Source organism: Hypomesus nipponensis, chromosome 20 (genome assembly GCF_054491055.1).
Source record: "Hypomesus nipponensis isolate SF chromosome 20, ASM5449105v1, whole genome shotgun sequence".
In the NCBI taxonomy this organism is placed as follows: domain Eukaryota; kingdom Metazoa; phylum Chordata; class Actinopteri; order Osmeriformes; family Osmeridae; genus Hypomesus; species Hypomesus nipponensis.
In genome coordinates, this window is record NC_140380.1 from 8113883 (window position 1) to 8135000 (window position 21118).

At 52.7% G+C, this 21118-nt stretch overlaps 1 protein-coding gene across 7 annotated transcripts in view; it reads left to right on the forward strand.

The window, feature by feature from the left end:
• Positions 1-20796, forward strand: part of LOC146246239 (stAR-related lipid transfer protein 13-like) — a 39786-nt gene extending 18990 nt beyond the window's left edge. For 4 of the 7 annotated variants that reach the window (XM_084684343.1, XM_084684345.1, XM_084684348.1 and 1 more), the window contains 13 exons: positions 10610-10681; positions 11849-11930; positions 13516-13579; positions 14312-15657; positions 15904-16074; positions 16354-16513; positions 16889-17087; positions 17542-17755; positions 17958-18072; positions 18417-18680; positions 19045-19262; positions 19419-19595; positions 19820-20796. In XM_084684343.1, coding sequence (XP_084540469.1) covers positions 10610-10681; positions 11849-11930; positions 13516-13579; positions 14312-15657; positions 15904-16074; positions 16354-16513; positions 16889-17087; positions 17542-17755; positions 17958-18072; positions 18417-18680; positions 19045-19262; positions 19419-19595; positions 19820-19937 — 3200 coding nt within the window. In that variant the 3' untranslated portion in view covers positions 19938-20796. Of the gene's footprint in view, positions 1-2926; positions 3438-7811; positions 8377-10609; positions 10682-11848; positions 11931-13515; positions 13580-14311; positions 15658-15903; positions 16075-16353; positions 16514-16888; positions 17088-17541; positions 17756-17957; positions 18073-18416; positions 18681-19044; positions 19263-19418; positions 19596-19819 lie in introns of those variants that run through there. The other 3 variants (XR_014734632.1, XM_084684346.1, XM_084684349.1) reach the window with 3 other exon arrangements.
• The last annotated feature ends 322 nt before the right edge of the window (positions 20797-21118 follow it).

The following is a 21118-nucleotide window of genomic DNA, read 5'->3' on the forward strand; positions in this document are numbered from 1 at the left end:
TACTGTAGCGTTTCTCACTTGAACCCCCCCTTCTCCTCCTCCTCCTTCCCTCTCCACCCTGCCCCTCCCTCCCCCTTTCCCTCTTCTCCAACCCTCTAGCTTTCTCCCACCCCTATCTCCCCATTTATCTCTCCCTTCTCTCTTAACCTCTCGCCCTCTTACCACCACTGCGCCTCACCCAGTCCCAGCCCCTGCCCCAGCCCCGGCCCCATGCACTTGACCTCTTTACACCCAAGTGAAATGACTGCACAGCCTGCTCACAGACAACCTGGGAAGTTTAGAGGTTGTCTCAGAACACCATTAGTGTTGAGGACGAGCCCGAAGCCTCTATCCAGCCTGGCTCCTGTGCTCTCAGCCTGTTTAGACGTCTCTCAGTAGACCAGATAAACAAGAGAGGGTCACACCACAGAATGGCCCAAACTAGTGTGTCTAGCAACACACACTTCTGATCTGCCTGTGTACTTTCTACACTATTTGTATATCGTTTTGGATAAAAGTGGCTATTTAATGAATATGAATGATGAACATCTGAACATAAATTCACGTGATATCTTTGCTATCATCTGGACAGCCATTATCACTACATTATCACTACATTATCACATACAGTGGATGAGTGTTCTAGTGAACAGCCAGGTTCCTCCTCCCCTGAGCTACTGCAACTGTGATTGGAGGAAATCGAGCGATTGCATCATCGGGATACATTATTGTGATACAGTATCACCTCCCCACGACACCGCCACAATCGTGAGCTACGCTACTCCATCTCTCCTACACACAGCTGTTCACCTTGGTGTTTGATTTCTCATGTCGGCCTGCAGTGCCAAGTTCCATGTCTGATGGCTGTGATGTCAGAAGTGACCACCAGAGGGCGACCCTCTCAAGTGACAGGTGTCCGGCAGCACACAGACTCTCACACATCCGCGAATGAATGGGATTTTTATGTTTGCTGGATTCCTGGTGGTAGGGGTATAAGTAAAGCTAGGAATTTGCCCCGCACTTTACTCACCCATACACACACACGACCCCACCCAAACACAAACACAGGCACACATACACACACATATGCCACAATTCCCCATACTTTCTAGTACACGGATCTAAGAACTTCTGACCCATTTCACAGTCACCTTCACCTCTCTAACAAGTCTGTTCTACACACTACAAAGACTGCCCTAAAACCTCTTCTCTGGAGCATTTAAATGTGACAAGCGTGTCGTGTCTGTGTGTGTGTGTCTACGTGACTGTTAACCTAAAACTAACTTCTCACTGACCTACTTTGTGAGGCAGACCCCTCCTCTTCCTCTCCCACCCTTAACTGAATCAGGGTCTTGTATAACAGTCTGACATGCAGGTTTTTCTTCCTGGAGTTTACATGTAAAACAATCTGGCCTTGTCTGTAATAGTGCTTATCTTCAGATTAAGCCCCTCAAGCCCAGACCCTGGCCCAGACCCAAACCCAAGCCCAAGCCCAGGCCCAGACCCAGACCCAAGCCCAGGCCCAGACCCAGACCCAAGCCCAAGCCCAAGCCCAAGCCCAGACCCAAACCCAAACCCAGGCCCAGGCCCAGGCCCAGGCCCAGGCCCAGGCCCAGGCCCAGGCCCAGGCCCAGGCCCAGACCCAGACCCAAGCCCAAGCCCAAGCCCAAGCCCAGACCCAAACCCAAACCCAAACCCAGGCCCAGGCCCAAACCCAAACCCAAGCCCAAGCCCAGACCCTGGCCCAGACCCAAACCCAGGCCCAGGCCCAGGCCCAGGCCCAGGCCCAGGCCCAGGCCCAGGCCCAGGCCCAGGCCCAGGCCCAGGCCCAGGCCCAGGCCCAAACCCAGGCCCAGGCCCAGGCCCAGGCCCAGGCCCAGACCCAGGCCCAGGCCCAGGCCCAGACCCAGACCCAGGCCCAGGCCCAGGCCCAGACTCAGGCCCAGGCCCTGTCCTGGAGCCACTCCACACCAATGCCAGGGTCCAGCTCATTCACATAATTTATCGGATGGTTCCTTTCAAGGTAGACAGGAAAGGCAGTGGAGAGAGAGGGGAAGCCATGCAAACAAAGGGCCTGGGGCGGATTCAAACCCGGGCCTCCGCGGTCAGGCCACAGCCCCGGCTCATTCACTGTTCAAGCAATCCCTCCCTCACAGTAGGAGATTTTAGGATCTTAAGGATGATGTTTTTTCCACGTCCATTTCTCCCCAGATTACCTACACCCACACGCTCACTCATACACACACTCACACACACCCACACACACCATCTCACACACAGGGCATGCAGTGGTAAAAGCAGGTCCCTGGCTCTGGTTCAAGCATCTGGGCAGTGTTCCCAGATCTCTCATCCCATTGGCTGAGCGGCGGGTCATGTGACCAGAGGAAGGACGTGGTCGAGGAGAGGTTGTTGGTGTTCCCTTGACTCAGACGGATAACTGAGAAGGAATGTGTGTGTGTGTGTGTGAAGAGGACTTCAGCTGGGAGAAAGACAGGTAGAGCAATTACGGGCCGGTGTGTGTGTGTGCAGAAGTACAGGTGAGGAGTTGTGTGTGTTCCGAATGTCGCAACTTTTGAGGGAAGACGGAGGAGAGAGAGGGGGAGGGAGAGAGAAAGGGAGATAGAGAGAGAGAGGGCGAGAGAAAGGAAGGTATAGAGAGAGGGTGAGAGAAAGGGGAGGTAGAGAGAGAGAGAGAGGGTGAGAGAAAGGGAAGGTAGAGGGAGAGGGAGAGAGGAAGAGAGAGAGAGAGAGAGAGAGAGAGAGGGAAGGAGAGAGAGGGAGGGAGAGAGAGAGAGAGAGAGAGGGAGGGAGGGAGAGAGAGAGAGAGAGAGAGAGGGAGAGAGAGGGAGGGAGAGAGAGAGAGAGAGAGAGAGAGAGAGAGAGAGAGGGAGGGAGAGAGAGAGAGAGAGAGAGAGAGAGAGAGAGGGAAGGAGAGAGAGGGAGGGAGAGAGATAGATTTTTCCTTTGACACACAAGAGGGGCGTGATAAAGATAGGAATTTTCGAAGGAGTGTCCAGACGGCTCCTGGTCGTGCCTGGGGAAGAGACAAAGAGCGAGCGAGAGAGACAAAGAGAGAGAGAGACAGAGAGACGGCCAGATCGATGGGGGAAACAGTTTGATGTACTCAGCACAGTGAAATCGACTGATAGGAGAGAGAAGTGGCAAGACAGATAATAAATACAACTGTCGTAATAGAGTGAGACAGAGAGAGAGAGAGAGTCAAATATTGTGGATAGAGAGAGTTAGAAAGTCAAAGAAAACAGCGTCCGTTATGGAGTGGCTGGATGATGTCACGGACAGCGCCGCTGACAACGACAGCGAGAGGTCCTGTCTGGAGGTCATGACCCCTGACTGCCAGGAGTACTACCTGAGGCTGGGCCACACCCCCCGTCGTCGCTCCGCCCTGCGCCTCACCCGCATCATCACCCGGCAACAGTTGCTGAGGAGGCTGGAACAAGGTAGAGGACGAGACCTTGTCTGAGGGATGGAGGAGGGGGGGGGGATTGGTGGAGGGATGGAGGGGTGAGGAATGGAGGAATACACTGCAGGAGCTCATCCATCCAGTGGTGCCCTGATCTCTCCCTCGAATGTCTCTCCTGTGCTCTCTCACACCCCTTATCTCTTGCCTGTCTCTCTGTCTCTCTCTGTCTTTCTCTCTGTCTCTCTCTCTGTCTCTCTCTCTCTCTCGTCTAATCTCTCTCATGTCTCCCTCCTTCTCTTCGGCGCATCTGGCCTCTCTGGCTGGAGAGGCGTGAGGGGAGACAGAGAGACAGGGCGTGAGGGGAGACAGAGAGACAGGGCGTGAGGGGAGACAGAGAGACAGGGCGTGAGGGGAGACAGAGAGACAGGGCGTGAGGGGAGACAGAGAGACAGGGTTTTGTTGTCTTGGTGGGTCACAGGAACTCTCATGATTGGAACACGGGACCAGACCAGACCATACCAGGGCCCAGGGCCTTGTCTCTGAGTCCTCCTCTCTCTCTGTGTGTGTCTCTCTCTCCACTTCTCCCTCCCTCCCTCCCTCCCTCCCTCCCTCCCTCCCTCCCTCCCTCCCTCCCTCCCTCCCTCCCTCCCTCCCTCCCTCCCTCCCTCCCTCCCTCCCTCCCTCCCTCCCTCCCTCCCTCCCTCCCTCCCTCCCTCCCTCCCTCCCTCCCTCCCTCTATATCTCTCTCTCTTCCTTCCTTTTCCCCTCACTCTCTCTCCCTCTCTCCCTCTCTTTGTACTTTCTCATCGCTCTGCTATGTCACTGTTCCATGACCACTTCCCACACTTCCTGTCCTGTGTACCGCTGTGTTTGACGTGCAGTCGCGGAACGCCCGTGGTCGTCACGGAGATGACACATCTCAGTCCAGTCGGCGTACAATTGCCATGGCGATTTGGGCCTCTGCTTGCTCTGCTGTCCCTGTCAGTCTGCTAGGGCAAAATGGTGGCCCCTCACAGCAACATTCAACTGCAGCAAGTTCTACAGTTCTGATTGGCTGTCAGTCATGTCAGGAATGTCATTGGCCGTTACATAATCCTGATATTTTTGGGCCTACGGAATGATTTTATGTTGTAGTTCGTGCTGGTGTTGGAATAACACTAAAGGGCATCTATCTATCTATCTATCTATCTATCTATCTATCTATCTATCTATCTATCTATCTATCTATCTATCATCCAGACACTTGTTGGTTTGCCGGAGAGTTCCATGGTATTACTGTAAACGCCTTCTCCAGGGAAGGGAAGGTGTAATGTTCCTCTTGAAGGTATTCGACCTACGAACAATGAAAACCATCCGTCTGGCTTTCTTCAGCACTTTAAGTTGTTTTCCTCAAGTTTGATATGGACCTCTCCCTCCCAGATCCGCCCCCCCTACCCAAGTCACCCCCACAAGCAACAGGGGTCCTTTCTGTTCTAGGCGACAGTGACGCATAGACAAAATATTTCGGTGTTTTCCTGGTCTGATTAAGTCCCTCTAGAACTATGTCTGGAGTTCTCCAGCAACACTGACTGACAAGAACCACGAATAAATAAGAAAACAACCGTCAAAGAAGTCATGACTCAGCGCTCTGTACACCATCACGGCCCGGGCTGGGAGTGACTGGAGCGGGCTCCCTGTCTGTTCCCTGCGCCACCGGTGGTTTGGGGCGACTTGTCTGATGCTTGTTTCTACATTCCTCGATGACGGGGGAGGTTGGTGGAGGAACGGAGGAGGGCCTGTCAGGTCTTGTGTTCAGGTTCAGGTGCTGCTTCTGAGGGAACTGTTCTGTCTGTATCTGCTTGGCTTGGCTTCTGCTTCTTAGCTCCGACTGTCAGTGTGGACAGGCATGGACTCTGAATGATTGTGGATGGGTGTTTTAGATGGGGGGGGGGGGTCAGATGGCTGAGTGATTAATGAATTGGGCTATTTATTGGAAGGTTGCCGGTTAGATTTCTGGCCGTGCTAAATGACGTTGTTTGCTTGGGCAAGGCACTTCACCCTACTTTCCTCGGGGGGGAATGTCCCTGTCCCTACTGTAAGTTGCTGTGGATAAGAGTGTCTGCTAATACATGTAAATTAGAGAGTGAAAGAGAGGGAGGGAGATGGATGGAGAGTAAGAGAGAGGGGGAGAGAGTGAGAAAGAGACAGTGGGAGAGGGTGTGTGTTGTTGCTTGAGTTCCTACAGTGTGCTTCCGCAATAGGATGATGTCATGTCTATTTGAGAGAATTTCCTGCTTTAACATCTTTATTGATGCAGGTTTCTACTTTTAGAACTCTTGATACATCACAATGCTTTATTTGAAATAGTAAAACATTTGAAATAGTAAAACACACGCTCACACTCCCACACAAACACACACACACACTCAAACCGCAGCTGGTTCATGGAATGAAGCCATGAAAGGAGAACTCAATGACCTGGTAATGAACCTGCCTCTGAAATAGGCAGGTTTTTTATTTGTATCGTCAATGCTTGTTGTGAAACACCTATTTAAGGTTTAGGTTAGGGCACTGTTACCTACCAGATATCCCAGCTGAACTCTATTGAAGGTGTGGGTTAGTAGTCTGACTACAGCTCATGACTGCCCTCTGGTGGAAAACAGCCAAGAGAGCAGAGACTCTAGATCCTGTTGGGATTTTCCTTCCTTCCTTCCTTCCTTCCTTCCTTCCTTCCTTCCTTCCTTCCTTCCTTCCTTCCTTCCTTCCTTCCTTCCTTCCTTCCTTCCTTCCTTCCTTCCTTCCTTCCTTCCTTCCTTCCTTCCTTCCTTCCTTCCTTCCTTCCTGTCTGTCTGTCTGTCTGTCTGTCTGTCTGTCTGTCTTCCTTCCTTAAACAATTCCCAGATCTAACCTTGCAGAAATGTTAACTAAGTTATAATCAAATTCACCGTTTGCTTGTTTATTTTACAATAGGGAGTAACTGCAGATGTGCACTCAACATCACACCCTCATAGACAGTTCCATAGTATTAATTTTAGTACGCAAAACAAATTCGGGAAGTTAGAACTCTGTAGATGCCCAAGGGAATGACATCATATCTGTCATCCCAAACCGGACGTAAGGCCATGTTCTGGTAAACATAACCAAAACACATCCCTCTCTTACTATCCCTTCCTCTCTCCCTCTCTCCCTCCCCCTCCTTTTCACCATGTGACCTCTAAAGATGGACTCTTAAGTGTTTTAGCTTGTGTGGGAATGTGGCCAGGGTCCAGATACCGTGTGTGTGTATGAGAGCATATATGCAAGCGTGTGTGTGAGGATGTGTGTACCCTCCTCCGTAAGTGAGTCCTATTGTGTGTGCGTGTGTATTTTTCTTTGTTGTACTTGTGTTTTTCGCCAGCAGCAGCGATCCAGTTTGACTGGTCAGCTGCATCCAGGGCAGCTCAGCACTGCAGTGCTCTGTAATCAGGGCCCACACTGTCACTGGTCCTGCGGAACCCTCCGCACAGAACAGGATGTACTTGTGTCTGTGTCAGCATGTATTTCCTATAGCTAAGAGCTAACTAGAATACGGTATATACAGTACTTGTGTACTGTTATAGCTCATCTCATAGCTACATAGATAGCTATACCTCCATCTCTCCATCTCTCCCTCCATCCCTCCTGCCACGCCCCCTGCGTGACACCCCTATTGTCGTTTTTTTTCTCCGTAGGAATGCTGGGATATGAAAAGTGGGGGTGGTGGAGAGGCTTGAGACTGTAGAATGAGCCGCCTGGAGTGTGTTTGTGTTTGGGTGTGTGTGTTTGGGTGGCCACTTCACACTATGTTTGTGTTCCAATTAATCTCTTGATTAAATTCGGCTCGGAAGAATAGGAGTCTTTCATGCCCCTGACAGCAGGGGCAAGGATTCAGAACGCCTGTGGTAGATTGCTTCCGCACACACACACACACACACACACACACACACACACACACTCGCACATACCAGCAGCAGGACTGACCGATTGAGCGCTGTCTTCCTTACCCATAATCCCCTCTGTGCTTTGGAAACTCTGGAGTGTTTTTCACATCACACTCAACAATATCTGGAATCATGGCATATATCTCTCCCCTACCTCTCTCTGTCTCTCCCTGTCTCTCTCGGTCTTAGTCAGTCAATAAGTCAGTCAGTAAGAGTCAGTCAGTAAGAGTCAGTCAGTAAGAGTCAGTCAGTGAGAGTTAGTCAGCCAGAGTCAATCAGCAAGTCAGTCAGTAAGAGTCAGTCAGTGAGTCAGTCAGTGAGTCAGCCAGTGAATCAGCCAGTGAGAGTCAGTCAGTAAGAGGCAGTCAGTAATAGGCAGTCAGTAAGGGCTTTTTCAGGGACACAAATGACGTAACATTTGCGGTCGGTGGAGGGATGTGAGGAGTCTGTTTTAATAGGAGGACAGGGAAACAGGATGGGACTTCTGTCAAGGGAGGAGGAAGAGGAGAGAGCAGCATAGAGAGACAGGAGAGGAGTGTCGAGGCAGGGAGAACCGAGCGAGTGGAGATGGAGGGAGGACAGAGGGCAGGAGAGAGAGAGGCTGGGCAATGTGACTGGCAGTAAAGTGGACTGTCACAGAGAAGACTTGGGGACAGAAGAGAGGAGTCGCGGAGGGAAACTGTAAGTGTGAGGGAAGAGAGAGGGAAGACAGAAAGAAGGAAAGGAAAAACAGAAAGCCAGAGAAGAGAGAGAGAGAAAAAAAGATAGACTTTACAGGCAAGGGGGAGAAGCAGGGAGCCAAGAAGAGCAGGAGACTGTTGTAAACAGAAGAGAAGGAGAGAAGTTGGAGAGAAGGAAAGAGGACGAGAGGGATAGGGGGAGGGATGGAGAAAGAGAGAGAAGGAGAGCGTTGGTAGAGTGAGGGCTGAGCACCCTGATTGTGGGTGTGCAGTAGAGATGGAGAGAGACTTTGACCCGGAGCATGAGAGACAGGAACACTTTGCCAGTGATACCATGAATGAACTATGAGGACTTCAAGTGAGTTCTGTTTTTCTTTCTTGTCTTTGTCTCTCTCTCTCTCTCTCTCTCTCTCTCTCTCTCTCTCTCTCTCTCTTTCTCTCTGTCTCTCTCTCTCTCTCTCTCTCTCTCTCTCTCTCTCTCTCTCTCTCTGTTTCTCTCTCTCTCGCTCTCTCGCTCTCTCTCTGTCCCTCTGTCTTTCTTTCTCTCTCCCTCATCACTCTCTCTCCCTCTCGCCTCTCTCTCGCGCGCTCTCTCTCTCTCCATTTTCTCACATTAGAACTGTCTGTACCCGCGGATGGTGCGTTCATCCCCATCCTGTTTTCCTCTCCTGTCAGCGTCTATTTTCAGAGCGTGAGAGACAGGGGGGGTCACAGAGAGAAGAGTTATGCTGAGAATGTTGTGAAAGGGATGTAATTGTTGGATTGTGGTGTGTTTCCTCATCAGACCTCTCTCATCTGTCGGAGGGCGATGATTGGCTGGTGGGCAGAAGAATGTTTTCATTCAGCTTGTCCCTGTCTGTTCTTGTCAGGATGACCCTGGGAGTGAGAGGGCTCAGCACTGAGGAGGGTTCTAGAATGGAGATGTCTCTGTGGGGAGGGTTCTACAATGGAGATGTCGCTGTGGGGAGGGTTCTAGAATGGAGATGTCGCTGTGGGGAGGGTTCTAGAATGGAGATGTCGCTGTGGGGAGGGTTCTAGAATGGAGATGTCGCTGTGGGGAGGGTTCTAGAATGGAGATGTCGCTGTGGGGAGGGTTCTAGAATGGAGATGTCGCTGTGGGGAGGGTTCTAGAATGGAGATGTCGCTGTGGGGAGGGTTCTAGAATGGAGATGTCGCTGTGGGGAGGGTTCTAGAATGGAGATGTCGCTGTGGGGAGGGTTCTAGAATGGAGATGTCGCTGTGGGGAGGGTTCTAGAATGGAGATGTCGCTGTGGGGAGGGTTCTAGAATGGAGATGTCGCTGTGGGGAGGGTTCTAGAATGGAGATGTCGCTGTGGGGAGGGTTCTAGAATGGAGATGACTCTGTGGGGAGGGTTCTAGAATGGAGATAACTCGACAGATGATGACTCTGGAATGGAGATGAATGATCGTGAAGACGTTCGAACTGTCGTAGTGTTGGCCATTCTCCACACGCTTTGAATTATTCCCACTCCGTGATCAGTGCGGGGGGTGGTGGTGGGGGGGGGGGGTTGATTACCAACATTTGGATGGTGTTTTTCAAAATTAGAATGACGAATGCTTTTTGCCCTTGTGCATGTGCTTGTGTATGTGTGTCTGAACATGTCTGCATGAGCTGGATTACTGTGGTTGTAATCACCCGAGTATTGCTGTCAGCAAAATGCCTCGCTGGTTTTTTTTATTCAGTGTTTACTCATAAAGACACACACACACACACACCTTCCAGACTAGAGCGAGCGGGTTGGCAGTTTAGCTGTGTGGGCAATACTCGTGCCAGCGGAAAAAAGTAGTAAAGTCAAAGATGGCGAGTGGAAGGCAGCCACAGTGCTGGCTGGAGCTGGTGATGGGGTGTGGTGTCGTGCGTTGCATCTATGAAGTTTGCTCCTTCACAGTAGAACACGGACACTGTGGGAGACTAAAGGTATTTTTCCTATGATGCATATGGCTACGAAACTCCGTAGTCCACATAAGTTAAATGTTTTGTTTATCAGTTAAATACTGGTTTTGCCTGTACGTACCAATGAGTTTTTACACTTCCTAACATTCTATGCAAATACATTCGTATCTCAAATAGAATAACATTTAAATAGATAGTAGAAATAGACATTTTTTTTATAGATATATCCATATCAGTGAATGCATATTTTCCGGGGCATTTCTCTTCAGAGAAATACGTCATTTCTGTCCGGCGTGTTCCGTCACAGCATTCCAGCGACATTCCCAGTGGAATTACACGACCATTTGGGAATCACTCCCCCCCACACACACACACACACTGGAATGACGGACTTCCAGAGATGACACGATTCACACACTCTCTGCTCTCACACGCTGCTCTTAGCTCCGCTCTCCTCCTGGAGGGTTCACCAGGTCAAATGAAGTCCAGCATCAGAGATTTTGATATTCAGGGATCAGGTTCAATATGAGACATGAACATGTTTGTTTAAGATGTCTTTGTATATGTGTATATATATATATATACCACACTAACTCACCCTAACTGTTTATGACTGTTGAAAACATTCAAGCATTGTTCCTTGCTTCTATTGCAAAACTTTGCCTCCTGATTTTCAGAGATCGAGGCGAAGGAGGCTTGTGATTGGCTCAGAGCAGCAGGGTTTCCACAATACGCCCAGCTCTATGAAGGTAAAGGCACACTCAGACGCACTTACACATACTGTACACACACTCAAGCCTCCGTCCAGCTGGGTCACTTCAAGAGTCCAGCCAGTTCCCCCTCCTTCCCCTCCATCTCCGTCTCTCTATCTCCATCCCTCCGTCCCTCCCCCCGTTCCCCCTCTCGGTCCTGGGCTGGTCCCGGCTATTTCCAGGGGCTAGTTCCTGTCCAGAAGGAGGGGTCATGGGAAAGGCCTTGTTATCCCTGCTGTAGCCCCTACCGTCTCCGCTCTCCTCTCTTCTATCTCGTCCCTCTCTTTTGATCTCTCTCTCTCTCTCTCTCTCTGTCTCTCTCTCTCTCTCTCTCTCTCTCTCTCTCTCTCTCTCTCTCTTCTTTGTCTTTTCTCTCTCATCCCACATTCAGGAATGGGGACAAGGGCACCAAGTTATTTTCTTTAGTTTCTTTCCTTCTTTCTTTCTTTCTTTCTGTCTTTCTTTCTTTCTTTCTTTCTTTCTTTCTTTCTGTCTTTCTTTCTTTCTTTCTTTCTTTCTGTCTTTCTTTCTTTCTTTCGTTCTGTCTTTCTTTCTTTCTTTCTTTCTGTCTTTCTCACTCTTCTCACCCCCTCGAGGGGAAAGCAGAGAGCAGTTCTGATGCTGCTCCTCTGGTCCTTATACGCCGGGGCACAAACAGGAAACAGCCCCCGTAATCTAAGAAATGACTATTTCCATCCTGCAGCTCCACACACGGTCGCTGTAATAGGGGGTTACTGCAGCCTGCAGGACCGTGCGCCTCTCTTGGCTTCTGTGGTCGGCCTATTGCATGTGAGGCCTGTACTTTGCCAACACACACACACACAAATAGACACCCACACTTCATTCAAAATGTCTTGGACAGATAGTTGTCTACTTTATGAAGTGTTTCCAGCAGTCTGTAAGGCTATGTATGTGTGTGTGTGTGTGTGTGTGTGTGTATGTATGTGTGTGTGTGTATGTATGTATGTGTGTGTGTGTGTGTGAAGCTCATTACCCCGAAACAGAGAAGTCATAAACACGAGAACTGTACCAGATGGCACGCCATCAGAGACTATATCAACCTTTTACTGCTGACAATCATTAACCAGTACACCCTCCCTCTCACTCCCACCCACCCACCCACCCTCCCCCCACCCACCCCTACCCTCCACCCCCCCCTCCCAGATTCCCAGTTCCCCATAGACATCACCTCTGTGAGGAGGGACCATGACTTCCTGGACAGGGACCTGGTGGAGCCGCTGTGCAGGTGAGGAGGCGTCATCACCTTCACCGTCCGTCTGATCCCCCCCCCCCCCCAATCCTTCTCTCACTGGGCCTGCCTTCTGCTTTCCCCCTCACATCCCTCCCTCCATCTCTCTCTTTCTTGCTGTGTGTGATTGGACCCCCCCTCCCCCCCCGCGCGCCCCCCCCCCCCTCTGTCAGACTCAGACTGCTGAGCGAGGTCTTTAACAAACCGCCCTCAGCAGCACCAACGGGGGAAAATAGTCATAAAAAACAGAAATGCCTCTTTAAAAGCAGATGAGTAATTGCTGTAACAAATTACATCGCCGACCAGTGCAGTTTGAATAAATCTCTTTCCTTACAAAATGAAAGAAAACAAGAAATTGAGGGAACATTTTACTACATACTGCTAGGAAAGTTATCAAAAACCAAGTAGATATGCAATGTAAACTGGACAGTATATATTTGTATCTGCAGTGCCACTTTGATCTTGCCCCCCACGCCCCCCCCAGCCTTGCCCCAGCCGCCACCCCCACCCCCTCTCTGCCGTCCTCTGATCCATCAAAGAGCAGCAGCCCACAGGGGGGGGGGGGGGGGGTCCAGGGGGGGGGGGTCCAGGGGGGTCCAGGGGGGTCAACACACACCAACAGATGTCCGTGTGTTATATGAAGTCTCCCTCCACTCCACCATTAGGATTCCTCCTTTTTTTTCCTTTTCACCCTTTCCCTTCTCTCTCCTCCCCTCTCCCTTCTCTCTCCTCCCCTCTCCCCTCTCTCTTCTCCTCTCTTCCTCTCCTCCCCCCTCTCCTCCCCTCTCCTCTCTCCCTCCCCCTCCCTCCCCCTGTCTGTCTCTGAGTGGGCAGGGTGTGGTAATGATAGCGTTAGGGACTTCTGACAGCTACCCTGTCAGAGAGTACGCATTACACCCCCTGAGAACGGACTGTGGTACCATAAAACACACGCGCACACACATGCAGATACACACAGACACACACTGCTATTCTATTCACACACACACACACACAAAGAGACACATGTATGCACACATATGTACACACGTGCACACAAACACTCTCAAAGTCAATAATGCAGATTGGTGGAGACAGGGGGGGGGGGGACAGGAGGGGGGAGGACAGAGAGGGGGGGGGGGCAGGAGGGGGGAGGACAGAGGGGGGGGGGGCAGGAGGGGGGAGGACAGAGAGGGGGGGGGGGCAGGAGGGGGGAGGACAGAGAGGAGGGGGGAGGACAGAGAGGGGGGGGGGACAGGAGGGGGGAGGACAGAGAGGGGGGGGGGGACAGGAGGGGGAGGACAGAGAGGGGGGAGACAGGAGAGGCGTTCCCGGGGTGAGCGTGGCACCCTCCCGGGGTGAGGATCCCTCAGAGGAGGATGAGAAAAGAGATTCTCGCCCTCACTTCAAAGAAGAGGAGGAGTAGGAGGAAAGGAGGGAGGGAGGGATGAAGGAGAGAGGCAGGGCCAGGGACAGGGAAAGAGAGAAGGAAAGAGACAGAGTGATAAAGAAGTCAGAAGAATAGAAGACAGAGGAAGAGGCCTTACCAGCCGGCGCTGTGTTGAACACCAGGACTGTGTGTGTGTGTGTGTGTGTGTTTCAGACGCCTCAACACCCTGAACAAGTGTTCCTCCATGAAACTGGACGTCGGCCACCCCAGGAAGAAGGTGAGAAACGGCAGTGTGTGTGAGACACAGATCGTCTATTCATTTGAATTGAGCAGAAGCTGTTATTGTATTAACATGCTGGGAGGGTGTGAACCTGAATTCTCGTGGTCTGCTGTCAAATGCTGTACCGCTGAGCTATACCTAGTTGACTGGTTGTATTTGGTAGACAGTATTGTCACAGAAGCATACATTTGTCATGTCTGGCATGATGATTGGAAGCAGAATTTCCTCATGTTATATCTATCGTTTCGATTTTCACAGTGACAAAATTCTATTTGAATAAATCCTCAGCCCTGACATCGGAATTTGTTGAAGTTGAAGGACTATATCTGTAAACAGGGTTTTTTAATGAAGCTTAGTCTGTGAAAAGTCAGCAATTATTGTTTCTGTTGCCATCTGGTGGCAGACTAGGATAATGGCATCCTCTTTCAAGAACAGATACTCAAGTCAGTGCTATTGCCCTCTCCCTCTCCCTCTCCCTCTCCCTCTCCCTCTCCCTCTCCCTCTCCCTCTCCCTCTCCCTCTCTCCCTCTCCCTCTCCCTCTCCCTCTCCCTCTCCCTCTCCCTCTCCCTCTCCCTCTCCCTCTCCCTCTCCCTCTCCCTCTCCCTCCCCTTCTCCCTCTCCCTCTCCCTCTGTCTCTCTGTCTCTGTCTCTCTCTCTCTCTCTCTCTCTCTCTCTCTCTCTCTCTCTCTCTCTCTCTCTCTCTCTCTCTCTCTCTCTCCCTCTCCCAGACCGACGACTCAGACGAGGATGACCAGCTGGCCATCAGCAAGCGGTGGACCTTCGAGTGGAGCAGCCGTCGCTGGTCCCGCCAACAAGACATGCACTTCCTGCTGGACGGGACGAATGAGAGCAGCCCCCCGGGCCAGGGGGCGGGGCTCCGCAGCACGGCGAGCAGCGAGAGCGTCCTGACCGACCTCAGCGAGCCCGAGACCACCGACGCCTCCTCGCTCCGCAGCGAAGACTCCGCCTCCGCTATGCCCGACTCTGTTTCCATGGCGTCCCTGGCCGCGTCCTACCGCCCGGTCGGAGACCACCACCTCCCCCACTACAACTCCCTGCCCATCAAAAGCGGCCGCCGCGGGCAGAGCGGGCGCAACCGGGCCAAGGAGTTCCTGCGGCGCATGGAGATGATGCGGACGTGGGGGCCGTCCTCCAGGAGGAAGTGCTCGGGCCGGAGGCCGCCGATGGTCATCAGCGGGCCCGTCCTGCAGGGGGAGGAGCCTCTGGCGCTGCAGACGCTCCACTGCACCCCCATCAACCAATCGGATCACCCCATTCAGCCCGTGCACCAATCCGAAGACGGCCGGCCCTCCGGCTCCCGCGGCGACGGTTGCGAGGGCCCGTCGCAGGCGGGCCCAGCCACGGCCGGCGCGAAGGAGAGCGTGTGGAGGAGGCGGACGTCCGGCAAGCGAGGGAGCGTCTACCTGGAGGACCTGGATCTTCCCTCGCAGGGGCGGAGAACCGAGCGGAAGAACTCGTTCGGCAGAACCCAGTTCCGCTCCTACGAGAACCTGCTCATCCACATCCCCAAAGACCACAAGCCCGGAACCTTCCCCAAAGCCCTGTCCATCGAGAGCCTCTCCCCGTCCCCCGACCGCCCCGAGCACTCCACGTCCTGGAGTAGCAGGTACAGGGACCCCCAGAGCCGGACCCTTGACCCTCCCCTCCACCCCGGCAAGGGTGAGCCGTGGCCGGGCAAGCCCCTGACCAAGCCCCCCTGCCCCGGAGCGCCGCGCGGGAGCAGGGTGAGCGTGTACGACAACGTGCCCGGCTCGCACCTCTACGCCAGCACGGGCGACCTGATGGACCTGGAGCGCGAGGACAACCTCTTCCCCCACCTGGACGACATCATCCAGCACGTGAGCGGCCTGCAGCAGATCGTGGACCACTGGAGCCGGAGCGTGCTGCCCGAGGGGGAGGGGGAGGAGGCCAGGGAGGAGGGGGAGGCCGGGGAGGAGAGGGTCACCCCCAGCGAGGGGGAGAGAGATGGGGTGTCGCTCAACGACACCGACTCCACGGGGACCAGCAGGGAGAGAAGGGATTCAGGAGTGGGGGCGTCGCTCACCAGACCAAGGTGAGGAGCTGGGGGATGCGGAGGAAGTCATCCTGTCGTCGTATTCCAATCGAAACGAATGCTCTTTCGAGCAGATGATGTCGTTTTGACACGCAAAGAGAGGAAACAATCTATGTCCGTATAATTAGAACATACATGGTGGTTTTCCCCCCGTAGTTCATAGTAGCTGTTATTTCCCTCTCTGTGTCTCCCACCTGTGTCACACACGCTCTCTAATAAAAAAAAAAAACCCTCACTGGTCTCCAGGTTACGATGGCCAAGCTTCCGAATGTCCGACCATCTCAGCCAATCAGGTGCCTCGCTGCAGATCAGCAGCCAATCGGCCGGGCAGCTCAGCCTGCTGCAGAAGTTCTCGTTGCTCCGCCTCACTGCCATCATGGAGAAATACTCCATGTCCAACAAACATGGCTGGACATGGTGAGTAAACACACACATTCAACCAGGCACAGACACACAATCACAGACACACAATCACAGACACACAATCACAGACACACAATCACAGACACACAATCACAGACACACAGTCACAGACACACAATCACAGACACACAATCACAGACACACACCCACAGACACACAATCACAGACACACAAACACAGACACACAATCACAGACACATCACAGACACATCACAGACACAAAGACACAGAAACACACCACCCCACACAATCACATTCTCTCATCTCCCCCAGGTCGGTGCCCAAGTTCATGAAGCGGATGAAGGTTCCAGACTACAGGGACAAGAGCGTGTTTGGTGTCCCTCTGATCGTCCACGTGCAGCGCTGCTCTCATCCTCTCCCTCTCTGTCTGCAGCAGGCCCTCAGCCACCTCCGCTCACACTGTCTGGACCAGGTCAGTCCACACACACACAGATACACACACACACACACACACTGTGTGTGGACTGAGTTTATACACGCAAACACACACTCTCACTCAACCCTCCTCTCCTTCTTTTTCGCCAAATAACCCCCCCCCCAACGTCTCCTTCCCTCCCTCTTCCCTCTTCCCTCTTCCCCTCCCTCCCTCCCTCCCTCCCTCCCTCCCTCCCTCCCTCCCTCCCTCCCTCCCTCCCTCCCTCCCTCCCTCCCTCCCTCCCTCCCTCCCTCCCTCCCTCCCTCCCTCCCTCCCTCCCTCCCTCCCTCCCTCCCTCCCTCCCTCCCTCCCTCCCTCTCTCCCTCCCTCTCCTCCCTCCCCTCCCTCCCCTCCCTCTCCTCCCTCCCTCAGGTGGGCCTGTTCCGTAAGTCGGGGGTGAAGTCTCGTATCCAGGCGCTGAGGCAGCAGTGTGAGCTGTCGCCGGACGGCGTCAGCTACGAGGACCAGTCAGCTTACGATGTCGCCGACATGGTCAAACAGTTCTTCAGAGACTTGCCGGAGCCACTGCTGACCAGCAAGCTGGGGGAGACCTTCCTGCATATTTACCAGTGTAAGAGCTCACACACACACATATGTGTAAACACTAGTGGTGGGCCGTTTTCGGCGTTAACGTGCTGCTTTAGCGTTAGCCTCTTATCGGGCGTTAATCTATTCTCAAAGTTGGGTTGGGAGCTGGGTCTGTACTACGCAAGCTATGATGACTTTCACTTCTTCTAACCTGTGTGTATGCCTTGTGTATGAGATTACCACATCAAACGTGACGTGCTAACATGGATGCAGCTATGAAGCCGCCTGGTTTGCTTCAGGGAAAATTTACTTTTAAGAAGCTTCCCAATGGAAACCTCGACAAGACTAAGGTTGTTTGCACCTTGTGCGATGCGGAATTAGTTTACTGTAGGAGTTCTTCCAGTCTCAAATACCACCTAAACGCAAAGCATCCCTTAGCTAATGCGGAATATGGCGGGCAGAGCACTGACGTAGCGTCACCATGTCCCCGTCTGCAGACGTCCCGAAGGAGCAGCGACTGCAGGCCGTGCGGGCGGCCATCTTGCTGATGTCGGACGAGAACCGGCAGGTCCTCCAGACGCTGCTCTACTTCCTGCACGACGTCACTTCCTTTGTGGAGGAGAACCAGATGACGGCCATGAACCTGGCCGTGTGCCTGGGGCCCTCTCTGTTCCACCTCAACATCCTGAAGAACGAGATCCTGTCGCCCAGGTACACACACACACACACACAGGTGGACACGCACACACAAATCCATGCACTCACATCCAGTTGCAGGTACACGTGCCGGCACGACGGCACTAAATTCACACCCACCCACCCATCTGCACGGGCTCACCCACGCGCTCACCGTCATCCATACGGGACCTGACGTCTTCATCTGGAACCTTCCGCCTCTTCTCTCCTCCCATAGGTCGATCCAGAGGAAGTACGCCACAGGCCAGCCCGACCAGAAGGACCTGAGTGAGAACCTGGCAGCCACCCAGGGCCTGGCCCACATGATCACAGAGAGCCAGTACCTGTTCCAGGTCAGTCCCCTGGGGCCCCGAGGGGGACTGCTCACACCCCAGTCAGGCTCCAGCTATACTGTCACTGTATTTACAAGTTGACTCTACTCAAAGTACACTCTATCTGTACTCTACTGTAACACTCTAACAGTGAATTTGATATATGAGAGGCGGGTGTATTGGCAGCAATTCGAGATTTAGATAGATAAAACCTGATCTCTGTCCGTCTATACTAAAGAGGGCCTGTTTGGCTTTCACCCGCATGCCTGGATGGTTACAGTTAGTATTTTATGTGGAGAGAAAAAACAAAATTTGGTTGTTTGTATGTCCTTCCTGTGCTTACCTTCTTATGGATGTTGGTTCAGATCCCGGAGGAGATGGTGACCCAGTCCAGGAACTCCTACATGGAGGCGGAGCTGCTGGCGCCCCCGCTGGAGGAGCTGTGTAAGGCTCATGAGGAGGAGGCGGAGGTGGAGGAGGTGGAGGAGGTGGAGGAGGAGGAGGAGGAGGGCTCCTATCACACACACCTGGAGGCTCTGGTCCAGACCCTGCTGAAGGAGGCCAAAGACAAGGGCAAAGCCTGGGTCTCTCGGCCCGCCAGCGACCAGACCGAGCTGGCGTCCAAGAAGGTGAGATGTTCACACACACACACACTCACATAAATACACGCACAATCACCTGCTTACCTGTAGAATACCCCTTGTGTGTGTGTGTGTGTGTCTAGAGGGTCAGATGGTTGAGCGCTTAGGGAATTGGGCAATTAATCAGAAGGTTGCCGGTTTGATTCCCGGCCGTGAAAAATGACGTTGTGTCCTTGGCCAAGGCGCTTCACCCTACTTGCCTCGGGGGGGGGAGAATGTCCCTGTACTTACTGTAAGTCGCTCTGGATAAGAGCGTCTGCTAAATGACTACATGTAAATGTAATGTCTGTGTGTTTGTGTGTCTGTGTGTGTGTGTGTGTCTGTGTGTGTGTGTGTGTGTGTGTGACTGCAGGTGGAGGACGGGAACCCTCTGCGGCGGTGGCGAGTGACTCTAGAGGTGGCGGCCCCTCCCGGCGAGGTGCTGCAGCGCCTCCTCCGAGAGCGCCCCCTGTGGCAGAGTGACGTACTGCAGGAGAAGGTTCTGGAAGCGCTGGACACACAGACTGACGTGTATCAGTACTCCCTCCGGAGCATGGCTCCGCACCCAACCACCGACTACATGGTGCTGAGGTCCGTACCTTAACCCTCACACCTGGACGGCTAAAACAGAGAATAGTCTAGAATGGACTCTTCTATAAACAAATGATTATAATGTGAAAAGGAAATACTGCTAAAGTCAAATCAATGTGTGTGTGTGTGCTGACTGCGTGTCTGCCTGTGTCTCAGGTCCTGGCGTTCGGAGCTGGGTAAGGGTTCTTGTGCGCTGGTGTGTGTGTCCGTGGACCACGAGGACAACCCGCCCATGGGAGCGGTGAGAGGAGTGGTTCTGGAGGCCCAGTACCTTCTAGAACCCTCCGGAAGTGGGAAGACTAAACTCACGCACATCTGCAGAGTGGACCTGAGGTACGCGATCTGGTGTGTGTGTGAGTGTGGGTGTGTGTGTGAGTGGGTGGGTGTGTCTGTGTGTGAATGTGTGTGTCTCCGAGCGACTGTCTCCTCTGTCTTCCAGTAGGTCAGTCTGTGATTGATCCTGTGTGTGTATGTGTGTGTGTGTGTGTGTGTGGGGGGGGGTTCTAGTGCTTGTGTGCGGTCGACCCTGACATCGTGTGTGTGTGTGTCTGCTGCAGGGGCCGCTCTCCAGACTGGTACAACAAGGCGTTCGGCCACCTGTGTGTCTCTGAGGCCCAGAGGGTCCGTGCCTCCTTCCTCACCCAGGAGTCCCCGGGCCCAGACGCCAAGACCTGAACCCCAGGAAACGGCACCTGCTCCTGGGCCACGTCGCCAGGGGAGCAGGGCCTGTGGAGGGGTGGACCCAGGACCGGAGCGTCCTCCAGTTGTGAACGAGGGATAAGAGGAAGACAAAAGGAAGGCTTGATCAAGCCTGACTGCTTTAGCCCTCAGGCTAATGTGTTTGACCTAGGGTACTATGTTTTGAATATCACTGTTGTTATAACTACTATGACCTCCCCCCCCCCTATCCTTATTGTCAGTGTTTATGACCGTATCTATATTATTATTGTTTGTATTTGATTTATTCTATAATTATTCTAATATTATTGTTGGTACATGGTATTATTGTTTGTTTGCTATCATGTTATACAATGTCTAGGACATTTAACCCATTTCACTGCTTCTGGGAAGCATGTCTGAATGAATGTTTAGGTATTTGTGGTGTGTGCGAGCACGTGCGTGTGTGTGTGTGTGCGTGCAGATGGGTACATGTCTAGGTAGACTGTCCTGCACATACTGTAACTATTTGACGCTCTCTGTGCCAACAGACGAACCACCTGACTTGTGCTTGATCAGCAGCTACTTGTCCTATTGATATGCCAAAGTGCGAATTTCACACGTGTGTAAAAGCAATACCAAACAATGATTTTGTTGATCGATGTTGCCATGGCGTTTCTACAGTATGTCAAGCAGCGATGTTACCAAGGAGACCACCGCGCTCCCAGGGAATGGCGTGCGAGCCCCCAGGGGATTGTTGGTAGGGCGCCGTGGGGTTCGCTGTGCAGGGGAGATCAGGGTGGGAGGCAGGGTGAACATATGTGTGAGAGAGGACCTGGATGTTTGGACGTGAGAATAAACCTTCAGAGAAAACACACTCAGAGTCCGACCATCTTGTTTGTCCGTCTGCCTGTTGATCTATCTGTCTGTCTGTTTATCTGTCTGTCTGTCTGTCTGTCACTACTATGCAAAGGCATGGGGACTTTAAGACGAGTCACACTGCTCTGGGTAAGTTCAATCAAACTCACCGCAGGTTTTTGACAGTATGTACAAACAGTTATTGACTCTGCATGCTGGATGTTGGAGGATTCAGTGCCAGTCACTGTTGTAGGCAAGTGTGTGTGACCAGTAGGTGGCGCCATTTATCCACTTATTCGAACAGAAATTGACTTGCGCAAGCTTGTGTACAGGAACTGGTG